The sequence below is a fragment of the Oryctolagus cuniculus genome, chromosome 4 (assembly GCF_051225735.1).
Source record: "Oryctolagus cuniculus isolate XC-2025 breed Fujian yellow rabbit chromosome 4, ASM5122573v1, whole genome shotgun sequence".
Taxonomy (NCBI): Eukaryota; Metazoa; Chordata; class Mammalia; order Lagomorpha; family Leporidae; genus Oryctolagus; species Oryctolagus cuniculus.
Genome location: NC_142870.1, coordinates 68,784,975 through 68,809,524, shown reverse-complemented (window position 1 = coordinate 68,809,524; position 24,550 = coordinate 68,784,975). Strand labels below are relative to the sequence as shown.

General features: G+C 41.1%; 1 protein-coding gene across 3 annotated transcripts in view; it reads left to right on the top strand.

Moving 5' to 3' along the window:
- LOC100348666 (cell surface glycoprotein CD200 receptor 2) overlaps window positions 1-19,490 on the top strand; it is a 63,052-nt gene extending 43,562 nt beyond the window's left edge. For 2 of the 3 annotated variants that reach the window (XM_089330806.1, XM_089330807.1), the window contains 3 exons: window positions 16,503-16,626; window positions 18,164-18,265; window positions 19,224-19,490. In XM_089330806.1, coding sequence (XP_089186932.1) covers window positions 16,503-16,626; window positions 18,164-18,265; window positions 19,224-19,242 — 245 coding nt within the window. In that variant the 3' untranslated portion in view covers window positions 19,243-19,490. The remainder of the gene's footprint in view (window positions 1-16,502; window positions 16,627-18,163; window positions 18,266-19,223) is intronic. The other variant, XM_008266942.5, reaches the window with a different exon arrangement.
- Window positions 19,491-24,550: the final 5,060 nt, after the last annotated feature.

The window sequence follows — 24,550 nt, the reverse complement described above, 5'->3', positions numbered from 1 at the left end:
CTGTCACAGCCAGAGTTGAGCCTATCTGAAGCCAGGAGCTAGGAGCTTCTTCTGGATCTCCCACATGGGTGCAGGGGCCCAAGCACTTGGGCCATCTTCTACTGCTTCCCCAGGCCATAGCAGAGAGCTGGATAAGTGGAGCAGCTGGGGCATGAACTGATGCCCATTTGGGCACCAGGCGGCGGCTTTACCTGCTACACCACAGTGCCGGGCCCTATATACATTTTTTATAGTCATATTTTCCAGTTGAATTGATCCCCTTAATCATTAAATAATGCCCTTTTAACAGTTTTAGTGTTAAAGTCTATTTTGTTACTAATTACTTTTAAATATTTAATTAATTATATTTAGTAATTTTAAATATTTACTATATTTTGATATTTAATTATTTGGCTTCTTGGTAATTCTTTTTTTAACTTTATTTTTTAAAGATTTATATTATTTATTTGAAAGTCAGAGTTACACAGAGAGAGAAGGAGAGAAGGAGAGGCAGAGAGAGAGATCTTCCATCCACTGGTTCACTCCCCAAATGGCTGCAATTGTAGGAGCTGCGCTGAACCAAAGCCAGGAGCCAGGAGCTTCTTCTGGGTCTCCCACATGGGTGCAGGGGCCCAAGGACTTGGGCCATCTTCTACTGCTATCCCAGGCTATAGCAGAGAGCTGGATTGGAAGAGGAGCAGCCGGGACTAGAACCGGCGCCCATATGGGATGTTGGTGCTTCAGGCCAGGGTGTTAACCCGCTACACTACAGTGCCAGCTTTCTTTGTAATTCTTGATATGGTTTCTCCTCCCTTCTATGTGTTTTCCCCCAATTCTCACTTGGTTCTCTTTTTTTCCCCCTAATATTTACTTATTTATTTATTTGAAAGGCAGAGTTACAAAAAGAGAAAAGAGAGAGGCAGACAGACACACACACACAGCCTGTGTGTGAGAAAGATCTCTTCCATCTGCTGGTTCATTCCCCAAATGGTTGCAATGGCCAGAGCTGTGCCAGGCAGAAGCCAGGATGTGGGATTCAGAAACTTCATCTAGGTCTCCCATGTAGGTGCGGAGGCCCATGCACTTGGCTCATCTTCCGCTGCTTGCCCAGTTGCATTAGCAGGGAGCTGGATAAGAAGTGTGGCAGTCGGGACTTGAACAGGCATATAATTATTTAGTTATATATATAACTAATGCCAGCCCCACTTGGCTCTTAACTTTCAGTTAACTTAGTTTCCTTTCATATAGTTCTTTCTTTCTTTTCTTTGTTGTTTTTGTTTTGTTTTGTTTTTTGACAGGCAGAGTGGACAGTGAGAGAGAGAGACAGAGAGAAAGGTCTTCCTTTTGCCATTGGTTCACCCTCCAATGGCCGTCACGGCCGGTGCGCTTCGGCCAGCGCACCGCGCTGATCCGATGGCAGGAGCCAGGTGCTTCTCCTGGTCTCCCATGGGGTGCAGGGCCCAAGGACTTGGGCCATCCTCCACTGCACTCCCGGGCCACAGCAGAGAGCTGGCCTGGAAGAGGGGCAACCGGGACAGAATCCGGCACCCCGACCGGGACTAGAACCTGGTGTGCCGGCGCCGCAAGGTGGAGGATTAGCCTAGTGAGCCGCAGCGCCGGCCTTTCATATAGTTCTTTCATCTGTTCATCCCATGAACGAAGTTATTGCTATGGGTTCCATCTTTTCCCCTCTTTTTCTTTTGCTTAATGTTTGTTCCCTGAATAATCTGATCCCTGCCCAGCATTTATTTATTTATTTATTTATTTATTTATTTATTTTCTATTTTCTTTTTTTTAGGGTATTTTTTTTAACTTTTATTTAATGAATATAAATTTCCAAAGTACGATTTATGGATTACAATGGCTTCCCCCCCATACCGTCCCTCCCACCCACAACCCTCCCCTTTCCCACTCCCTCTCCCCTTCCATTCACATCAAGATTCATTTTCGATTATCTTAATATACAGAAGATCAGCTTAGTATACATTAAGTAAGGATTTCAACAGTTTGCTCCCACACAGAAACATAAAGTGAAAAATAATAGATGATTTTTTTAAATGATGATGAAATCAGATCAGACCTATTGTCATGTTTAATCCCAGTGAGAGTCAAGTTGGGAGTTGATAATTTCTTTTCTTTCTTTCTTTCTTTTTTTTTTTTTTTTTTTACAGAGGATCAGTTTAGTATGCATTAAGTAAAGATTTCAACAGTTTGCACCCCCATAGAAACACAAAGTGAAATATACTGTTTGAGTACTCGTTATAGCATTAAATCTCAATGCACAGCACATTAAGGACAGAGATCCTACATGAGGAGTAAGTGCACAGTGACTCCTGTTGTTGACTTTACCAATTGACACTCTTGTCTATGGCATCAGTAATCTCCCTATGCTCCAGTCATGAGTTTCCAAGGCTATGGAAGCCCTCTGAGTTCTCCGATTCTTATCTTGTTTAGACAAGGTCATAGTCAAAGTGGAGGTTCTCTCCTCCCTTCAGAGAAAGGTACCTCCTTCTTTGAAGACCTGTTCTTTCCACTGGGATCTCACTCACAGAGATCTTTTGCCAGAGTGTCTTGGCCTGCCCAGCATTTAAAACACTGCCGAAATCTTGATCCTCAAGGCTGCATTATTGGCCCAAGTTTCTCTCTGTGGCTCTCCTTTGGATGGTGATCCAAACCAGCTTCCAGCCAGACAGCTTCACGTGGATGCCGCATCGGCACCTACCCTTGTGTCCCCTGACCTGGATTTCCTCTTCTCTATCCTCTTGTGGGATCTATACCTAAATTTTATATCTTGATAAAATTTTCAATTTACAAAATTAAAAATGCATTACAAACTTCTCACTTATTCCTCATATTCAAAACAAGTCACTATGTTTTGTTAATTTTGTCTTAAAATTATTTCTTAAACCTGAGCCTTTCTCTTTCTGTCCTAATTGATGACATAATCGTCTCTCACCAAGATGACAGCAATATCCTTGTAAGAAGTTTTTTGATCCCTACCTGACTCTCTAATTTGTTCTCTATAAGGTTCCCAGGGGGACCTGTCAAAATTAAAAACATGGCCCTCCCCTACTTACGTTAAGTCCAGTGGCTTCTCTCTGCCTTCTGCAAAGTGAGGTCCCTTTGACAACCTTGACCTGCTGCTCTCCACAGCCTCACGTCGCACTGTTCTCCAGCCCGTGTTCTATGAACGTGAGCTTCTTCAGGCTCTTCAAAAGTGTCACATCCTTTTATTACTTTGTTTCCTTTTACCCGCAGTTTGGACTTCCTCACAATGTACTTCTTTTTTTTTCATTTGAATATATATTTTTATTTAGAATGTAGTGCTAACAGCATGATGATGGATTTTCACTCACAAATCTGTACCAAGAAGCACACGACCTTTAAAATGTGTTGGTTTTTGCAAGTAATTTAAGTATAGCATTATTATTATTTGGTACTAGAGTCAAAGACAACATTTAGATTCTTCAGTTTTGGGGCATTTAGTAACATCAAAATGATGGCCTAGTCAGGCAGAGGAAAGAAATTCAAAAGCAGTTTCTTTTTCTTCTGCCAGTTCCTTTGCAGTAAGATCCATCTTCTCACGGGAGAAATCATTAATGGGAAGACCTTCAACAAACTTCCAGGTCTTATTCTTGATTACAACAGGGAATGAATAGAGCAGATCGTCTGGAATACCATAGGAGTTGCCATCAGAGATGACACCCATGGACACAAACTCTCCCTCTGGGGTTCCAAACACAATGTACTTCTTTCCATGTACTCTTGTCTTCTATTACATTTGATAAATTCCTGTTAAAGTTTTTTTTTAATAATTTTTTTCTTTTTTTAAAAACTTTTATTTAATGAATATAAATTTCCAAAGTACAGCTTATGGATTACAATGGCTTCCCCCCCCATAACATCCCTCCCACCCGCAACCCTCCCCTTTCCCACTCCCTCTCCCCTTCCATTCACATCAAGATTCATTTCCGTTTCTCTTTATATACAGAAGATCAGTTTAGCATACATTAAGTAAAGATTTCAACAGTTTGCTCCCACAAAGAAACATAAAGTGAAAAATACTGTTTGAGTACTAGTTATAGCATTAAATCTCTATGTACAGCACATTAAGGACAGAGATCCGACATGAGGAGTAAGTGCACAGTGACTCCTGTTGTTGACTTAACAAATTGACACTCTTGTTTATGGCATCAGTAATCACCCTAGGCTCTTGTGATGAGTTGCCAAGGCTATGGAAGCCCCCTGAGTTCACTGACTCTGATCATATTTAGACAAGGCCATGGTCAAAGTGGAAGCTCTCCTCCCTTCAGAGAAAGGTACCTCCTTCTTTGATGACCTGTTCTTTCCACTGGGATCTCACTCATGGAGATCTTTCATTTAGGTTCCCCCCCCACCCCAGAGTGTCTTGCGCAGTGGCTCACTAGGCTAATCCTCCGCCTTGCGGCGCCAGCACACCAGGTTCTAGTCCCGGTTGGGGCGCCCGATTCTGTCCCGGTTGCCCCTCTTCCAGGTCAGCTCTCTGCTGTGGCCTGGGAGTGCAGTGGAGGATGGCCCAAGTCCTTGGGCCCTGCACCCCATGGGAAACCAGGATAAGTACCTGGCTCCTGGCTTCGGATCAGCGCGGTGCACTGGCTGCAGCGCACCGGCCGTGACGGCCATTGGAGGGTGAACCAATGGCAAAAGGAAGACCTTTCTCTCTGTCTCTCTTTCTCACTGTCCACTCTGCTTGTCAAAAAAAAAAAAAAAAATTCCTGTTGAAGTTTTTTTTTTTTTTTTTTTTTTTTTTTATTTAATGAATATAAATTTCCAAAGTACGTCTCATGGGTTACAATGGCTTTCCCCCCCATACCGTCCCTCCCACCCACCACCCTCCCCTTTCCCACTCCCTCTCCCCTTCCATTCACATCAAGATTCATTTTCGATTATCTTAGTATACAGAAGATCAGCTTAGTATACCTTAAGTAAGGATTTCAACAGTTTGTTCCCACACAGAAACATAAAGTGAAAAATAATAGATGATTTTTTTTAAAATGATGATGAAATCAGATCAGACCTATTGTCATGTTTAATCCCAGTGAGAGTCAAGTTGGGAATTGATAGTTTCTTTTCTTTTTTTTTTTTTTTTAACAGAAGATCAGTTTAGTGTACATTAAGTAAAGATTTCAACAGTTTGCACCCCCATAGAAACACAAAGTGAAATATACTGTTTGAGTACTCGTTATAGCATTAAGCCTCAGTGTACAGCACATTAAGGACAGAGATCCTACATGAGGAGTAAGTGCACAGTGACTCCTGTTGTTGACTTTACCAATTGACACTCCTGTCTATGGCATCAGTAATCTCCCTATGCTCCAGTCATGAGTTTCCAAGGCTATGGAAGCCCCTTGAGTTCTCCGACTCTTATCTTGTTTAGACAAGGTCCTAGTCAAAGTGGAGGTTCTCTCCTCCCTTCAGAGAAAGGCACCTCCCTCTTTGAAGAACTGTTCTTTCCACTGGGATCTCACTCACAGAGATCTTTTTGCCAGAGTGTCTTGGCTTTCCATGCCTGAAATACTCTCATGGGCTTTTCAGCCAGATCCGAGTGCCTTTAGGGCTGATTCTGAGGCCAGAGTGCTATTTAGGACATCTGCCATTCTATGAGTCTGCTGAGTATCTCACTTCCCATGTTGGATCACTCTCCCCTTTATTTATTCTATCGGTTAGTGTTAGCAGATACTAGACTTGTTTATGTGCTCCCTTTGACTCTTAGTCCTTTCATTATGATCAATTGTGAACTGAAATTGATCACTTGGAATAGTGAGATGGCATTGGCACATGCCACCTTGATGGGATTGAATTGGAATCCCCTAGTATGTTTCCAACTCTACCAATTGGGGCAAGTCAGCCCGAGCATGCCCCAAATTATACATCTCTTCCCTCTCTTATTCCCACTTTTATGTTTAACAGGGATCACATTTCAGTTAATTTTCAACACTTAAGAATAACTGTGTGATAATTACAGAATTAAACCAGTCATATTAAGTAGAACAGACAAAAAAAAAATACTATGAGGGATAATGTATTAAGTTGTCCATTAGCAGTCAGGGCTATGCTGATCAAGTCACCATTTCTCATAGTGTCCATTTCACTTCAGGAGGTTTCCTTTTTGGTGTTCAGTCAGTTGTCACCGATCAGGGAGAACATATGGTATTTGTCCCTTTGGGACTGGCTTACTTCACTCAGCATGATGTGTTCCAGATTCCTCCATTTTGTTGCAAATGACTGGATTTCGTTGTTTCTTACTGCGGTATAGTATTCTAAAGAATACATATCCCATAATTTCTTTATCCAGTCTACCATTGATGGGCATTTAGGTTGGTTCCAGGTCTTGGCTATTGTGAATTGTGCTGCAATAAACATTAGGGTGCAGACCTCTTTTTTCTTTATCAATTTAAACTCCTTTGGGTAAATTCCAAGGAGTGGGATGGCTGGGTCGAACGGTAGGGTTATATTCAGGTTTCTGAGGAATCTCCAGACTGATTTCCATAGTGGCTTAACCAGTTTGCATTCCCACCAACAGTGGGTTAGTGTCCCTTTTTCCCCACATCCTCGCCAGCATCTGTTGTTGGTAGATTTCTGTATGTGAGCCATTCTAACCGGGGTGAGGTGAAACCTCATTGTGCTTTTGATTTGCATTTCCCTGATTGCTAGTGACCTTGAACATTTTTTCATGTGCCTGTTGGCCATTTGGATTTCCTCTTTTGAAAAATGTCTATTGAAGTCCTTGGCCCATCTCTTAAGTGGGTTGTTGGTTTTGTTTTTGTGGAGTTTCTTGATCTCTTTGTAGATTCTGGTTATTAACCCTTTATCTGTTGCATAGTTTGCAAATATTTTTTCCCATTCTGTCGGTTGTCTCTTCACTCTCCTGACTGTTTCTTTTGCAGTAAAGAAACTTCTCAATTTGATGCAATCCCAATAGTTGATTTTGGCTTTGACTGTCTGTGCCTCCCGGGTCTTTTCCAGAAATTCTTTGCCTGTGCCAATATCTTGAAGGGTTTCTCCAATGTTCTCTAATAACTTAATGGTGTCAGGACGTAGATTTAGGTCTTTAATCCACGTTGAGTGGATTTTTGTGTAAGGTGTAAGGTAGGGGTCTTGCTTCATGCTTCTGCACGTGGAAATCCAGTTTTCCCAGCACCATTTATTGAATAGACTGTCCTTGCTCCAGGGATTAGTTTTAGATCCTTGATCAAATATAAGTTGGCTGTAGATGTTTGGGTTGATTTCTGGTGTTTCAATTCTGTTCCATTGGTCTATCCATCTGTTTCTGTACCAGTACCATGCTGTTTTGATTACAACTGCCCTGTAGTATGTCCTGAAGTCTGGTATTGTGATGCCTCCGGCTTTGTTTTTGTTGTACAAGATTGCTTTAGCTATTCGAGGTCTCTTGTGCCTCCATATGAATTTCAGCATCATTTTTTCTAGATCTGCGAAGAATGTCTTTGGTATCTTGATTGGGATTGCATTGAATCTATAAATTGCTTTTGGGAGAATGGACATTTTGATGATGTTGATTCTTCCAATCCATGAGCATGGAAGATTTTTCCATTTTTTGGTATCCTCTTCTATTTCTTTCTTTAAGGTTTTGTAATTTTCATCGTAGAGATCTTTAACGTCCTTGGTTAAGTTTATTCCAAGGTATTTGATTGTTTTTGTAGCTATTGTGAATGGGATTGATCTTAGCAGTTCTTTCTCAGTCATGGCATTACTTGTGTATACAAAGGCTGTTGATTTTTGTGCATTGATTTTATATCCTGCCACTTTGCCAAACTCCTCTATGAGTTCCAATAGTCTCTTAGTAGAGTTCTTTGGATCCTCTAAGTACAGAATCATATCGTCTGCAAAGAGGGATAGTTTGACTTCTTCCTTCTTGATTTGTATTCCTTTGATTTCTTTTTCTTGTCTGATGGCTCTGGCTAAAACTTCCAGAACTATGTTAAATAGCAGTGGTGAGAGTGGGCATCCCTGCCTGGTGCCAGATTTCAGTGGAAATGCTTCCAACTTTTCCCCATTCAATAGGATGCTGGCTGTGGGTTTTTTATAAATTGCTTTGATTATATTGAGGAATGTTCCTTCTATACCCAGTTTGCTTAGAGTTTTCATCATGAAAGGGTGTTGAATTTTATCAAATGCTTTCTCTGCATCAATTGAGATAATCATATGGTTTTTCTTCTGCAGTCTGTTAATGTGGTGAATCACATTGATTGATTTGCGAATGTTGAACCATCCCTGCATACCAGGGATGAATCCCACTTGGTCTGGGTGGATGATTTTCCTGATGTGTTGTTGTATTCTGTTGGCCAGAATTTTATTGAGGATTTTTGCATCTATGTTCATCAGGGATATTGGTCTGTAATTTTCTTTCAGTGCTGCATGTTTCTCTGGCTTAGGGATTAAGGTGATGCTGGCTTCATAGAAAGAATTTGGGAGGATTCCCTCTTCTTCGATTGTTCTGAATAGTTTGAGAAGAAATGGGATTAGTTCTTCTTTAAATGTCTGGTAGAATTCAGCAGTGAATCCATCTGGTCCTGGGCTTTTCTTTGTTGGGAGGGCCTTTATTACTGTTTCAATTTCTGTTTCAGTTATGGGTCTATTTAGGTTTTCGATGTCTTCATGGTTCAATTTTGGTAGATTGCATGTGTCCAGGAATCTATCCATTTCTGATAGGTTTTCCTGTTTGCTGGCATACAGGTCCTTGTAGTAATTTCTGATGATTCTTTTTATTTCTGTGGTGTCTGTTGTTACGTTTCCTTTTTCATCTCTGATTTTATTGATTTGGGTCTTTTCTCTTCTTTTTTTAGTTAGTTGGGCCAATGGGGTGTCAATTTTGTTTATTTTTTCAAAAAACCAGCTTCTCGCTTGGCTGATTTTTTGTAATTTTTTTTGGATTCAATCCTGTTAATTTCTTCTCTGGTTTTAATTATTTCTCTTCTCCTACTAGATTTGGGTTTGGTTTGCTGCAGTTTTTCTAGGTCCTTGAGGTGCGCTGAAAGCTCATTTATTTGGTACCTTTCCAATTTCTTGATATAGGCACCTATTGCTATAAATTTGCCTCTCAATACTGCTTTTGCTGTATCCCATAAGTTTTGATATGTTGTGTTGTTGTCTTCATTTACTTCCAGAAAGTTTTTGATTTCTCTTTTGATTTCTTGAATGACCCAGTGTTCATTCAGGAGCATGTTGTTCAGTCTCCATGTGTTTGCATACTTTCTGGGGTTTCCTGAGTTGCTAATTTCCAGCTTCATCCCGCTGTGGTCTGAGAAGCTGCATGGTATGATTCTAATTCTTTTAAATTTGCTGAGATTTGCTTTATGTCCTAGTATGTGATCAATCCTAGAGAAGGTTCCATGCGCTGCTGAGAAGAATGTGAAGTCTGTAGATGTAGGGTTGAAAGTTCTGTAGATATCTGTTAGATCCATTTGGGCAATAGTGTCAATTAAATCTGCTGTTTCCTTGTTGATCTTCTGTCCGGATGATCTGTCTATTTCTGAGAGTGGAGTATTGAAGTCCCCCAGTACTATTGTATTGGAATCTAAATCTCCCTTTAAGTCCCTTAACATATCTTTTAAATAGACCGGTGCCCTGTAATTAGGTGCATATACATTTATAATAGTTACATCTTCCTGTTGAATTGAACCCTTGATCATTATATAGTGTCCCTCTTTGTCTCTCTTAACAGTTTTTGTATTAAAGTTTATTTTGTCTGATATTAATATGGCTACACCTGCTTTTTTTTGGTTTCTGTTGGCATGGAATATCTTTTTCCAACCTTTCACTTTCAGTCTGCATGCCTCTTTGTTAGAGAGATGTGTTTCTTGTAGGCAACAAATAGTTGGGTTGTGTTCTGTGAGCCAGTCAGCTAAACGGTGTCTTTTAACTGAAGAATTCAGACCATTAATGTTCAATGTGACAATTGATACGTAGTGACTTTGCCCTGCCATTTTCCCGGAAATATTTTCTAGTATATGCTTTGAGCTTCCCATGCTCTTTTACTGGTAGGTGTTCTTCCTTTCCCTTCTTTCATATTGATGGCCGTGTTTCTGTGTTTCTGAGTGTAGCACATCTTTAAGTATCTTTTGCAGGGCCGGACGAGTGGCCACAAAGTCTTTCAATTTCTGTTTGCTATGAAAGGTCTTTATTTCACCTTCATTCACAAATGAGAGCTTGGCAGGATATAATATTCTGGGCTGGCAATTTTTCTCTCTTAGCACCTGTGCTATGTCTCGCCATTCCCTCCTAGCTTGTAGGGTTTCTGATGAGAAGTCAGCTGTGAGTCTGATTGGAGATCCTCTGAGAGTAATCTGACGTTTCTCTCTTGCACATTTTAGGATCTTTTCTTTATGTTTCACTGTGGTAAGTTTAATTACCACGTGTCGTGGTGAGGATCTCTTTTGGTCATGTTTATTGGGGGTTCTATGAGCTTCCTGTACTAGGATATCTCTGTCCTTCTCCAAACCTGGAAAGTTCTCTGCTAGTATCTCACTAAAAAGGCCTTCCAATCCTTTCTCTCTCTCCATGCCTTCAGGAACTCCTAGAACTCGAATGTTGGTTTTTTTAATAGTATCCTGTAGATTCCCAACAATATTTTTCAGGTTTCTAATTTCCTCTTCTTTTCTTTGGTTTGACTGTATGTTTTCCTGTGCTCTATCTTCTAAGTCCGATATTCTCTCTTCTGCTTCACCCATTCTGTTTTTAAGGCTTTCTAATGTGTTTGTCATTTGATCTATTGAGCTCTTCATTTCATTTTGATTTCTCTTGACTATTACACTTTCCTGTTCTACTAGTTTCTGAGTTTCATTTTGACTCTTCCTTAAAATTTCATTTTCACGAGAAAGATTTTCAATCTTGTCCATTAAGGATTTCTGTAGTTCAAGGATTTGCTTTTGAAAACTTCTAAATGTTCTTATCATAAATTTTTTGAAATCCGTATCTTGCATTTCTTCTATCTCATCATCTTCATACTCTTGGCTTGGGGTGTTTTGCTTATTTGGAGGCATCATAGTGTCATCGTTGATCTTGCTCCCTCTATTTCTGTGTTTGTTACTCGGCATAGTTAATTCTTCTTGCGTCACTGTGCGCTTTTTTTTTTCTTTCTTTTTTTTTTTTTATACTGTGTCCGTGTTAAGTGGACTGCCTGCTGTTGGAGGAGCCTTGGAGGCTTGAGATGGGTGGGGCCTGAGAGCTCTGCCTGGTTCTTCCAGGTTAAGGGTGTGCAAAGGTGACACCCTCAGGTTATGTGTGGTAAATCTCTCTCTTTTTATTTATTTATTTATTTTATTTATTCAGGGGGTAAGTAACACTGCAGGGCAGGGCTGTGCAGAATTGATGGTATTTAGCTTCCAGTCTTTGGCTCCTCTGGACTCCCACTGGGTTGCCTAGGCTACTGAATTGTAGTGACTCAGTTCCTTAACTCTCCCCCACTGATATGTAAATCCAAAGAGGAGGCCTGCTCTTTGTCTCTTGGGAATTCTTCAAGTCTTGCAGGCTTGTAACCTTTGCAAGGTTAGGGGGAAGAGAAACCCCGAAGCTTTTTTTTTTCCTTCTTTCCGGTAGTGAGTTTGCTGCACTTTCCGGCCCCCCTCTAGATTCTGACCCCCGTTTCCCCACCAATGTCTCGGGTTATTGAGCTCACCTCCCCTTCCAGCGCCGATGTGTGGACTCGGAGCCCTGAGCGTCTCAAGTCTCCCCGCTGTTTTCTGTGTGGCGTGCACTCTCCTTGGAGCACTGTTGCGCAGACCCTGGGGCTTCTGTGGCTGGGTCCCGCGACTTTGCTTCCGTGCGGTGGGTGACCTTGTTCTCCCAGTAGGTCGTCCGATTCACGCCTGCTCCATTCAGAAGGGTTTCCCCTGCAATTTTTGTTTGGTTCTATTTTCTGCGGCTACCGTAACTCCCCTTTTATTAAACTAAATTTTCCCGGACTATCGGTGCGCGCCCTCACTATTCCGCCATCTTGGCTCCGCCCCCCTGTTGAAGTTTTAAGACTTAGTTTGACATTGATCTTCTGGGATGATTGTTTTCCTCATCTTGAAGATAAGTTAGCTGTTCCTCCCCTGTGTTCGTGAGTTGCTTCACGCCAGTCTCTGTCAGAGTACTTCCACAGCCCTTTCACAAACTTCCTTGCACTGTTTTCACTCACAACACTTCTCACACCAGACACTGAGCCCCCCTCAGCCAACAAATTCAGAAACAGCCAGATGAAAGAGTAGCATAGGCCAGGTTTTGGGTAAAAGAACACTGGGCTTCCATGTCATGTCTCAGGGTGTCACCTTACCAGGAGCTCAATACACCCACCAACTCACAAGGTCTCTCCCAACTTGGAAGCTCTCCATATCTAGTTGTATTACTATTTTTCTTTGGAAGTGTTAGTGCGTAGATGTGATTGATTAAAACATGGACTATTCATGGGTGGCTAACTTAACGTATAGTTCCTCTGTCATCCTAGGAGGTGGGTAATCCTATCTTGTCTTTCTGTTGAAAAGCCCCATCCTGATGCTTTCCAGAGGCTCCCAGGCCCTGGTCCTCTCACCAGCATACAATGCATACTCTTGTCACTGTGCAGATTTCAAGGGGTTTAGAGCTGTGAGACAGGAACTGAAGCACAAAGACTAAGTCACCACAAACCACCTACTTCTTTGACTCCCAATAGTGTCTCATCCTTAATACATAGTCTTATGCATATCTTCTTATATAAACCTTCTTATACCTGTAAGATATATATTGTCTCTATATCCCACAGAAGTGCCCTTGGCATTAGGCTTAGATCATAGATTTCCTCTTTATGAAGCCTGCTCTAGGTTTCAAATATGACTCAAGTTAACACATATTTAAATCTTTGTTCAAGTTGCCTTTTATTTTTCCCTTGACAAGTCCCTTGTTTTTCTTGTAACTTATTTGATCCTGCGGACACCAAGACTTGATTCAAATCTCTCTGAATTCAAAGTAAATTAACTCAAGAGTTAACTAACCTCTTATTCCTTAGACGGTGTATCATGGAATGCTCACTCAGCATTGTTTGCTTTCTGGGAAGTTCTTTTCTCTTATATGAGCCTGCCTTCTCCAGTTGAATTGTAAACTTTTGAGGACCGTGATCATATATTCTTATTCCCTCACAGTGCTTCAGCGATTCTATGACATTCTTCTGGTTTGGTTTTTGGGCAGGTTATTTAACAGCAGGAAATGAGTCAGATTCGTATTTAGAGTTCATGTGCTCCTGAGGCTGCCATTTTGGTAGCAGAAAAGACCCCAGAATGACGATCCTAATTAGTCTGATTTTACCTTTTCTGTAATTTGTAGAGCTGGCATTTCACAGGGAATAAATTGAAAATAGAGTTATAAAATACCTTGCTAAAAGTATTAGTGAAAGAATCACCTCATTGTATGGAAAGGGTTATTAGAACATTTCCAAGATAATGATAATAATGCCCTTCAAAAAAAAAATAAAAGCCCACAGGGCAGTTGTAATCAAAACAGCATGGTACTGGTACAGAAACAGAAGGATAGACCAATGGAACAGAATTGAAATACCAGAAATCAACCCAAACATCTACAGCCAACTTATATTTGATCAAGGATCTAAAACTAATTCCTTGAGCAAGGACAGTCTATTCAATAAATGGTGCTGGGAAAATTGGATTTCCACGTGCAGAATCATGAAGCAAGACCCCTACCTTACACCTTACACAAAAATCCACTCAACATGGATTAAAGACCTAAATCTACGACCTGACACCATCAAGTTACTAGAGAACATTGGAGAAACCCTTCAAGATATTGGCACAGGCAAAGAGTTTCTGGAAAAGACCCGGGAGGCACAGGCAGTCAAAGCCAAAATTAACTATTGGGATTGCATCAAATTGAGAAGTTTCTGTACTGCAAAAGAAACAGTCAGGAGAGTGAAGAGACAACCGTCAGAATGGGAAAAAATATTTGCAAACTATGCAACAGATAAAGGGTTAATAACCAGAATCTACAAAGAGATCAAGAAACTCCACAAAAACAAAACCAACAACCCAATTAAGAGATGGGCCAAGGACCTCAATAGACATTTTTCAAAAGAGGAAATCCAAATGGCCAACAGACACATGAAAAAATGTTCAAGGTCATTAGCAATCAGAGAAATGCAAATCAAAACCACAATGAGGTTCCACCTCACCCCGGTTAGAATGGCTCACATTCAGAAATCTACCAACAACAGATGCTGGCGAGGATGTGGGGAAAAAGGGACACTAACCCACTGTTGGTGGGAATGCAAACTGGTTAAGCCACTATGGAAATCAGTCTGGAGATTCCTCAGAAACCTGAATATAACCCTACCGTTCGACCCAGCCATCCCACTCCTTGGAATTTACCCAAAGGAATTTAAATTGGCAAACAAAAAAGCGGTCTGCAGCCTAATGTTTATTGCAGCACAATTCACAATAGCTAAGACCTGGAACCAACCTAAATGCCCATCAACGGTAGACTGGATAAAGAAATTATGGGATATGTACTCTTTAGAATACTATACTGCAGTAAGAAACAACGAAATCCAGTCATTTGCAACAAAATGGAGGAATCTGGAACACATCATGCTGAGTGAAATAAGCCAGTCCCAAAGGGACAAATACCATATGTTCTCCCTGATCGGTGACAACTGACTGAACACCAAAAAGGAAACTTGTTGAAGTGAAAGGGACACTATGGGAAACGGTGACTTGATCAGCATAGCCCTGACTGTTAAGGAACAACTTAATACATTATCCCTCTTAGTAGTTTTTTTGTCTGTTCTACTTAATATGACTGATTTAATTCTGTAATTAATACACAGTTATTCTTAAGTGTTGAAATTTAACTGAAATGTGATCCCTGTTAAACATAAGAGTAGGAATAAGAGAGGGAAGAGATATATAATTTGGGACATGCTCAAGCTGACTTGCCCCAAATGGTAGAGTTAGAAACATACCAGGGGACTCCAATTTAATCCCATCAAGGTGGCATGTACCAATGCCATCTCACTAGTCCAAGTGATCAATTTCAGTTCGCAATTGATCATAATGAAAGGACTAAGAGTCAAAGGGAGCACATAAGCAAGTCTAGTACCTGCTAACACTAACCGATAGAATAAATAAAGGGGAGAGTGATCCAACATGGGAAGTGAGATACTCAGCAGACTCATAGAATGGCAGATGCCCTAAATAGCACTCTGGCCTCAGAATCAGCCCTAAAGGCATTCAGAGCTGGCTGAAAAGCCCATGAGAGTATTTCAGGCATGGAAAGCCAAGACACTCTGGCAAAAGATCTCTGTGAGTGAGATCTCAGTGGAAAGAACAGGTCTTCAAAGAAGGAGGTACCTTTCTCTGAAGGGAGGAGAGAACCTCCACTTTGACTATGACCTTGTCTAAACAAGATAAGAGTCGGAGAACTCAGAGGGCTTCCATAGCCTTGGAAACTCATGACTGGAGCATAGGGAGATTACTGATGCCATAGACAAGAGTGTCAATTGGTAAAGTCAACAACAGGAGTCACTGAGCACTTACTCCTCATGTAGGATCTCTGTCCTTAATGTGCTGTGCATTGAGATTTAATGCTATAACGAGTACTCAAACAGTATATTTCACTTTGTGTTTCTATGGGGGTGCAAACTGTTGAAATCTTTACTTAATGCATACTAAACTGATCCTCTGTAAAAAAAAAAAAAAAAAAAAAAAAGAAAAGAAAAGAAACTATCAACTCCCAACTTGACTCTCACTGGGATTAAACATGACAATAGGTCTGATCTGATTTCATCATCATTAAAAAAAATCATCTATTATTTTTCACTTTATGTTTCTGTGTGGGAGCAAACTGTTGAAATCCTTACTTAATGTATACTAAGCTGATCTTCTGTATATTAAGATAATCGAAAATGAATCTTGATGTGAATGGAAGGGGAGAGGGAGTGGGAAAGGGGAGGGTTGTGGGTGGGAGGGACGGTATGGGGGGGAAGCCATAGTAATCCATTATTCGTACTTTGGAAACATATATTCATTAAATAAAAGTTAAAAAAAAAAAAAAGAAAAGGCAAAAAAAAAAAATACTCAAAACAATTTATAAAAGCTACCCAAAAAAAAAAAAAAAATAAAAGCCCACAATATTTGCATGGGAAATTACAAGGTGCATTTTCTTTTTCTGTTCTAATTTTTTCTCTTTATAAATTCTCTTAATTGTACATATTTATGGGTACAGTGTGATACTTTAGAAGGCAATGTATAATGATCAAGTTTATTAGCACGCACTTATTCATTCCAAAAATATTTGCTAAAAACCAATAATGTAAAAAAAAGTACAAAACATATAGTTCCTAAAGTCTGCCATGAAAGATAATACATTATTTAACAATTGAATTATAACTTATATATTTTTGATTTTGACAATCTGAACATAAATGCTCTTTTAAACTGCTAACTCTAATTTGTTAACTAGAAGAACCTTTGAAATTATTTTTCTCCTGCTTATGTTTAAAGATTTCAGAGACCTGGGATATTCAGTGTCGTCTTTACTGATCATTTGCTATGTGAAACTCTGTCTTTTCATGGTCATTCTGGTCATCGTGGGATGCATTTTCTTCAAGAACATAGATGACTGCAGGTAGGAACTGGAGACTGAAAAGAAAGCACAATAGAAAAAAATCATCATAAGACTTTGAGTTCATAATGTGCTGGAATAGCCTGGATACATTAAAAATCATTTATTTTCATTTTACTTGACAGGTAGAGAGACACGCAGAGAAAGATAGAGAGATAGTCACATGCACTGATTCACTTCCTAAATTCTGACAACAACTAGGGCTAGGCCAGGTTGAAGCCAGAGGCTGGATCTGGGTCTCCTATGCGGGTGGTGGGGACACAAGTATTGGGACCATCACCTGGTGCTGCCCAGGGTGTGCATTAACAAGAAACTGGAATCCGGAGTGGAGCCAAGTCTCAAAATAGGCACTCCAATGTGGAATGCAGGCATCCCAGTCAGCATCTTCAAGACAGGTCAAATGCCTGTCCCATTGCTGTGTTTTTACTAACAAGATAAAAATACCTTATTTTTCAACCTAAACAAAATATGGCTTGGCAAAAGGTGAATAACAAGGCTGGAGAGTTTTTCTACACCCCTCAGGTTATCTGGCCGGTTCTTTTGTCTGACCCTCTTGGCTTTCTCTGCGCCCTTGAGATGTTAAGCAATGTTGCAATGTCAGGAGCCACTACAATCACCCCCAGCGGGTCAGTCATTCTCTGATCTTCTATCCCCTTCTTGCTTACTGCAATTAGCAGGGCAGTTGCATTGCATGTTTGAAGTGGTCATTGAAAAAATAAATAGCTGAATCATTTTTATCACAATTTCCATTTTGGTAGAAATTTTAAGTTGATCGCAAATAAGAAACTGTATCATTGGAGACAAATTGGAGATCTCCTTACCTTTTTGACCTCCAGAGCCTCAAGTACGTTACAGATGTTGGAATGGGTCAGTGAAGGTAACAGTAGCATCTTCAAGATGCCCTTCTATCTTCTACGGCCACCAAAAGCCGAGACCTCACCTTCACTTGGCACAGGTGGTAATTCCATAGTAAAAAGTACCTGTCTATTTAAACAAATGTCTTTTTTTTTTTTTTTTTTTTTTTTGACAGGCAGAGTGGACAGTGAGAGAGAGAGACAGAGAGAAAGGTCTTCCTTTGCCATTGGTTCACCCTCCAATGGCCGCCGCGGCCGGCGCACCACGCTGATCCGATGGCAGGAGCCAGGAGCCAGGTGCTTTTCCTGGTCTCCCATGGGGTGCAGGGCCCAAGCACCTGGGCCATCCTCCACTGCACTCCCGGGCCACAGCAGAGGGCTGGCCTGGAAGAGGGGCAACCGGGACAGAATCCGGCGCCCCGACCGGGACTAGAACCCGGTGTGCCGGCGCCGCTAGGCGGAGGATTAGCCTAGTGAGCCGCGGCGCCGGCCACAAATGTCTCTTAATGTAAAGTTATGGGTGATTTGGGCTATTCTACTTTTAGCAAAACTATTGGGAGGAAAATGTAAACTATTGAAAAATACTATATAAATATGGTGGCGTAATTATTGGAACAAACAACCCAAATCTTGGCTCATTCTCAGCACGGAAGTTTAATTTGTGCTCATGTCTTGCTTTAATGTAGCTGGAGCTCGGGAATGGGACTGCGGAGGTGTTGCTCTAAGCTCTCCTATTATCCTTTTTGTCGTTTGGCTGTGCCCTTCTCTGAGTGGTCTCTGTTCAGGTGGTGAGTAAGAGACAGAGAGGCTTTTACGTGGGGAGTTTTATGGGCCAGGCCCAGAGTAGCAAACACTTCTGCTCGCATTCCATTAGCCAGGACTCAGTCACGTGCTTGTACTAACTTCTGCAGAAGCTGGAAAATGTAACCTAGGTGCCTTCAAAGAGAAAGAAAACGGTTTAGTGCATACCTAGTCAATCTACGTCCACAGAAAATAGGACAAATACTGAGATTCCTACCTGCTCTATTAGTAATTGGGCATGATTCATGAAATAAGTGAATTTGTAAAAAATGCCACAAATAGGAGTACATGTGATATAAGTTCTTTTATTTCTTTTTATGATAATCTCCCCACAGTTAAGACAAGACATAGAAAGGGAAGAAGTTTAGTAGTATAATTCTGCAACAGATTGAAAAATCCTGTGGCTGAGGTGGCTGGTGCCTGGCCCAATGGTCTTCTCTCTTCCCTCTATCCCTGTAATTGGTCAGTAGATTTTAGATTTCCTGTGATAAAGAGAGAAAGTATCCACCTCACGTGACTTTCTTTGGTCAATACAATGAGGCAGAAGTGACAGCATAGCAAGAGGTCCTGCACGTTTCCACTTGCTACTCCATTAGAAGATGGTTGGCCCAATCTGCTGAGGGATGAACCACACAGAGTAGAACTTGGTCACCTCAGGCCCACTTCCTGTCTCTCTACTGAGGTCAGCCTCTCATAGCCTCCCCTAGACATGCGAAGTAGCTCAGTCAAGCTCAGCAGACCTGACCTCCTGTTGCTCTCAAGTCAGATGAGCAATTGTTGCCACAGAGGTTTTGTGGTTGTTTGTTCCACAGAATTGTGTGGCATTCTTCTTCTTAATAATATAACTCTGAGTTTGTTTGTTGTGAGGATGTACTTAGCTGAAAGGCCGCCCACACCAGTTTTGATAAACTATACATAAGTATAAATTTTGTGTGATATTTTCAGGAAAGTGCTTCAAAAATAAAGAAAAGAAAGGATCCTCTTTTGCTTTTCCTCCTGATCTCCTGGAATGCAATGCTGGTGTAAAGATTGAAAGTCTGACAGCCAACTTGAGCCATAAGTGACTGAGGATAAAAGGCACTCACTAAGCTGGAGAGAAAGAAAGATGGGAGCAACCTGGCGTGATGACCATGGAGTTGTCCTATGAATCCTACACCACCCACCTGCTGACATCCTCTGTGTGAGCATGAATAAACTGTTTTGTTCACACCACTGTTGTTTTGAGATTTATTCTACTCACAGATGAACTTAATCCTAATTGATACAAAAACCCAGTACATCAACCTGAAGATTTTCTGTTAATCTTGCAACAATGTGTTATGTTTTACTCATGTGCATGTTCATGGCCTGTTTTTGTTCTACCCTAGAGGTAATGAAACAGAGATAAATTCAGAAGATGGGAATCAGAGACATGAGAGCCATCTCTGATAGTTCCTGAAGACCTGGTTATGAAAACTCAAGGGATGCTGTGCAGTTGTGATGGTAAAGGGCTCGGGGATCTGGGGATGTGCAAGGCTCATCCAATGTCACTCACATGCTGACAATGCTGCAGTACTGGACTGGGAAGATAAAGATGCTGTTGTGAACTCTTAGGATGTGAGTAGGAGAATTGAATTTATGAATTGAAATTCAAAAACTCTGTTGTGTTAGTCTTTTTTCCACTGAATGGATTCCATTATTCCTGGAAGACATGAAGTAGTGAATCCACACTACTCCTCGACCCTATTCCTGTTGGCATGATTTATGGCGTGGTATTAGATTGAAAGATTAAAAATCCTCAACCCTCATCCTCCCAGCTCTACATAAATATGAGAAAATTCTCATGTTTTTTTTCTTTTCTGAACATACATATACAAAAATATATGTAATATATGTACAACAAATTCATGTGGTCCTAAATTGAGGAAAATTGGGAAAAACTTTTAGCAAAACTGAGTTGAGAGCCACTAGGTGGTGCTTCAACTTAATTTTGAAGCAAGTTAAAACCTACTCAACCTCAAGAAAAGTCATCCTGAGTTTTTTCTTTAATATTTCTGTGTAATTTCCCCTCTGTTTACTAATTTTTAGATCTTCTCGGGTGGTTTTGGAACAATGACTGATGGAAAGGGGGAAGGGTTGATATAAAATTAAGAAAAAAAAAGTATTTTCAGTCCCCAAGCTTCAATTATATTACTCTTTTCACTTAATTTTATTTACCAGATGGGATAAGAGTAGATATTAATAGGCTCACTTAAAGGAAAGGGGAATATGAGGACGTTTTAGAGATTAAACCAAAATTAGCACTCATTTCTTAAACTCAGAGTTAAGATCACAATTCACAGAAGAGTAATTAGGTGCTCAGTGTTAATGGCTTCAAATGTTTAGAACGACAAATAAAATTAGCTGGTCTGCTCCACTTCCCGAGTTTTCCTCCGTATTTCCCCCCTCAACATTTTTTAGAGGTATACGTGATATTCTAAAGCTGAAAGGAAGTTGCAGGTCAATTATCTCAGCCTCTTCATTTTACCAGAGGAAACTAAGCATCTCAGAATTGAGTGGTCATCAGTGTTTCTAAGAAGCCAGTTGGTCTGCTTTGCTTGCTGTTGAGAAGGTGGCTACCCTAGGGCCATGGCCAGACATGGCATATCAGAGGAAGAAATGACCATCTCTTCCTTGGACTCCATGTCACTAGTGAGGATCAACTGCCCCCCCACCCACCCACCATGACCAAGGCCACATGACAGTTCTTTATGCAATGTCTGACATCTGACAAAGGGACTGAGATTATACTTCTATTGATTAGATTTTTGGTGGAGCTGGAGTTATGAACAATACCATTCAACAGACACACGCTCTGGTGGGAGAGAAGTGAATGGAGACCTGGACAAAACTGGAACTTTGTTATGAACACAGAACTGCACAAAGCATGTGAAGATATGATGAAGGAGCTGACAATAGCCAAACTGAGTTTTATAAGGTACAAAGCTCTACAGTTGGAAAGGAGGAAGGATCAGGGAAGAAAGACATGCCAGGAAGAGAGGACAGTATGGGCAAGTACAGGGAGTTGTGCCAGGATGTGTCTCTTTCAGGGAAATGGGGAAACTATATCACATAAATATAACATGTCCTGAGGTCATCTGGGGACAGAAGACAGCTCTTCTACTAAGAATGCCAGGAGAATTTTGCAAATCCAGCAAATCTTAGTGAATTTATAATGTTCTCTGGACAGAATGTCCAAATCATTAGACTGATTCACCCAAAACTGATTTTAAGATCAAATAAGGAGCCAAGAATATTGGCAAATATGCAGTGGGGAACCAAAGAGAGGCTGGAGAGAGGCAGTGGTATGATAGATGATGTCAATGATCTCAGAAGGGCTGGGCTTGGCTTCTGAGCTGGCTGAAGCTGGCAGAGTTGAGACCCTTCTCCCTATTCTGGTTTCCCCTCGGTGGTAGAAAAATAATTTTTGCTCTCAACAAGCTGAAGAAAGGGTTTTTAGGGTAATCCTTATATGTTTATATATGTCCTTGTAAAAGGTACTCTAAAAACACCAAGCCTTGTCATTCACCCAACCTGCTTTCGAAAACCCCTCACGCACCCTGTCTATCTTGTAGCTTCCCCAGGGCTACACAGGGGCCATGGAACCTGGAGACCTGGATCTCCTTCACCATGGGCACTGTGTGGGCAGGCCATATCCTTGGAAAGGCTAATCTGGCATGTCACCACAGAGCCTCGGAATGAGCATAAATGCTTCTGTAGGCCTGACTGAGGCTGTGTGGGAGACAGGCGCCAGATCAAGCCATGTATTTTGTGTCTTCTTCCAAGAGCTTATTTACAATTCTTGCATTCCTGATTTTAAAGCTTTTGGCTTGAGAACAATGTCTGTGACATAACACCTTTCAAAAAGCTCTCCCGTAAACTTTTCTATATTCTGTGTCACAGAAAATCACAACACCATTTATAGGACGTTGATTGAAAACCAAGCAGTGCTCCAAGATGCCAGCTCCAAGAAGCTACAGTAAATGGCCTGGACTAGGAAGAATTATTAAACAACTTCCAACAAGAAGCATCTGTATTTTGTCATTCTCCCCAAAACAGCATAAAATGTGCAAAGGGAGGCCACCGTTTCAGTGGGGGTGGAGGAGGTGGGTTGTTTGTAACATTTTCCACTATTCTGCTACATCTGCAACCCAAATCCCATTACTTTCCAACTGCCTATCAGAGGAGGGTGTTTGCTGATGCAGCCCAAGGAGGCTTGCTTGCTTGCTTGCACTTGCAACCTAGAGGATGATTTAATGGGAAGGATCTGGGTGTGAAACCTTATCCCTGTGCCAAACGGGGCTTGGGATTTACATTTTTTAATTTTATTTTTGCTTTTTTCCCCCCAGATTTTTATCCCAAACATGCTTTCTTTGGCAGCCTCCGCAGAGAGTTATGAAGTCATAGTGTGTAAATTATCCGACTCTTACTCTGCAGGATGGTAAAACAGACTTAGGACTGGGAAACTGCAGCTGTACTTGGGTAAGGGCTCCGGCCAGGCGGAAGCAGGAGAATATGTGGCAAAGCTCATGTGCACCCTGCGGAGGCTACGTAATGATCCACCTTCAGCTGTCATGGTGCTGCTGAGAGATGCTATCTGTGGTTAGCCATCACTTGAAATTTTTACTTCTCAGAATCAGTGGTCTTCTTTTGTTTAGTGGCTACATTTCAAGGGGATCAGGAAGTATTGAGTTTATTACTGTCTTTTTTTTAAAAAAATGACCATTTATTTGTTTGAAAGGCAGAATGCAAGGGTGGAGTGGAAGGGAAGACAAGAGAGAGAAAGAGGAGAGCGAGAATTTTCCATCCACTGGTTCACTCCCCAGCTGGGGTTGGGCCTGGCCAAAGCCAGGAGCCAGGAACTCCATTCCACATGGGTGGCAGGGGCCCAAGTACTTGAGTCAACTTCTGCTGCCTTTCCCAGGCACGTTAACAGGGAGCATGATCAGAAACAGCAGTCCAAACTTGAACTGGTGCTCTGAAATGGGACGTTGGCATTGCAAGCACCGTAACCTGCTGCACCACAATGCTGGCCTTTAATCCTGTATTTCTTATTTGTGTGTAAAAGATGAAGAATGTGTCCTGCCTTTTCGATTGAATTTCCCACTTTGCTTCTCTTATTCCTACCCACAAACACACTGTTCAACTTTCCTAAGGATTTCTTTCTTGCTGTGTTTTCTTCTTTGGCTTATGCTGTTCCTCCTATGACAAAGATCTTTACTCCCACCCTTGCCATTCAAAAGACTGTCCTCTCTTCAGTGTTGTGAATCCATGAAATATTACCGGGTGCCTTTTTCTGGGCAAAGCATTGCCCCACTACAGCAATTTTGTAGTAGTATTTGAAGGGTTATCAAGGCACTTGTACTTATTGATATTTGTATACATGTGTCCCTAACATTTAGTTGTGAGAGCCAGGAAAGTAGATACCACATCTCATTTATTTTTCTATCTTCTAGAATAGGTAAATTAAAAAAATTCCAGAAACAAAAAAAAAACAAGATATCACTTTTTCATTTCAGATTGGTAACATTAACAATTTTGATAGCATTAAGCATTAAGAGGTATAGGGAATGATTCTTGATGGGAGTCTAAGCTAACACAGGCATTTTAGAGAGCAGTTGGCCAGTATGTCCTAGTAATTCCACTTTTCAAGATCTACTCAAAGTACTACTATTCTTGTGCCCAAAGAAGTAAATATTTGTTTACTATTTGTTGTAGTAAAGGATGGGAAATGAGTGGCACTGTGATGTTTTAGGGGAATGCACTGCCAGGCAGCTGTTAAAAGGAATGAGGTTGTCTGGGCAGTGCAGCAGAGAATAGCCCAAGTCCTTGTGCCCCTGCCACCCATGTGGGAGACCTGGAAGAAGCTCCTGGTTCCTGGCTTCAGATCAGCTCAGTTCCAACAGTCACAGCCATTTGGGGAGTGAACCAGCAGATTGGGAAACTTCTCTCTCTCTCTCTCTCTCTCTCTCTCTCAAACTTCTCTCTCTCTCTCTCTCTGTGTGTGTGTGTGTCTACCTCTTTCTGTAATTCTTTCAAATGAATAAAATAAACTTTAAAAAATAGAAGAAAGAAAGTTTAATGTCCCAGAGTGAGGTGTGATCCTAGGAACTAGATGTCATTACAGGAATTCTCTTGCTTTAATACACATTATAATTAGAAGCCTGATGTGACAAAGACAGTTTCCAATTCTAAAGAGCTGGGCAGATGGGAACAGGAATTTTATCCCTAAATGCCTGTAGCATAGAAAACTT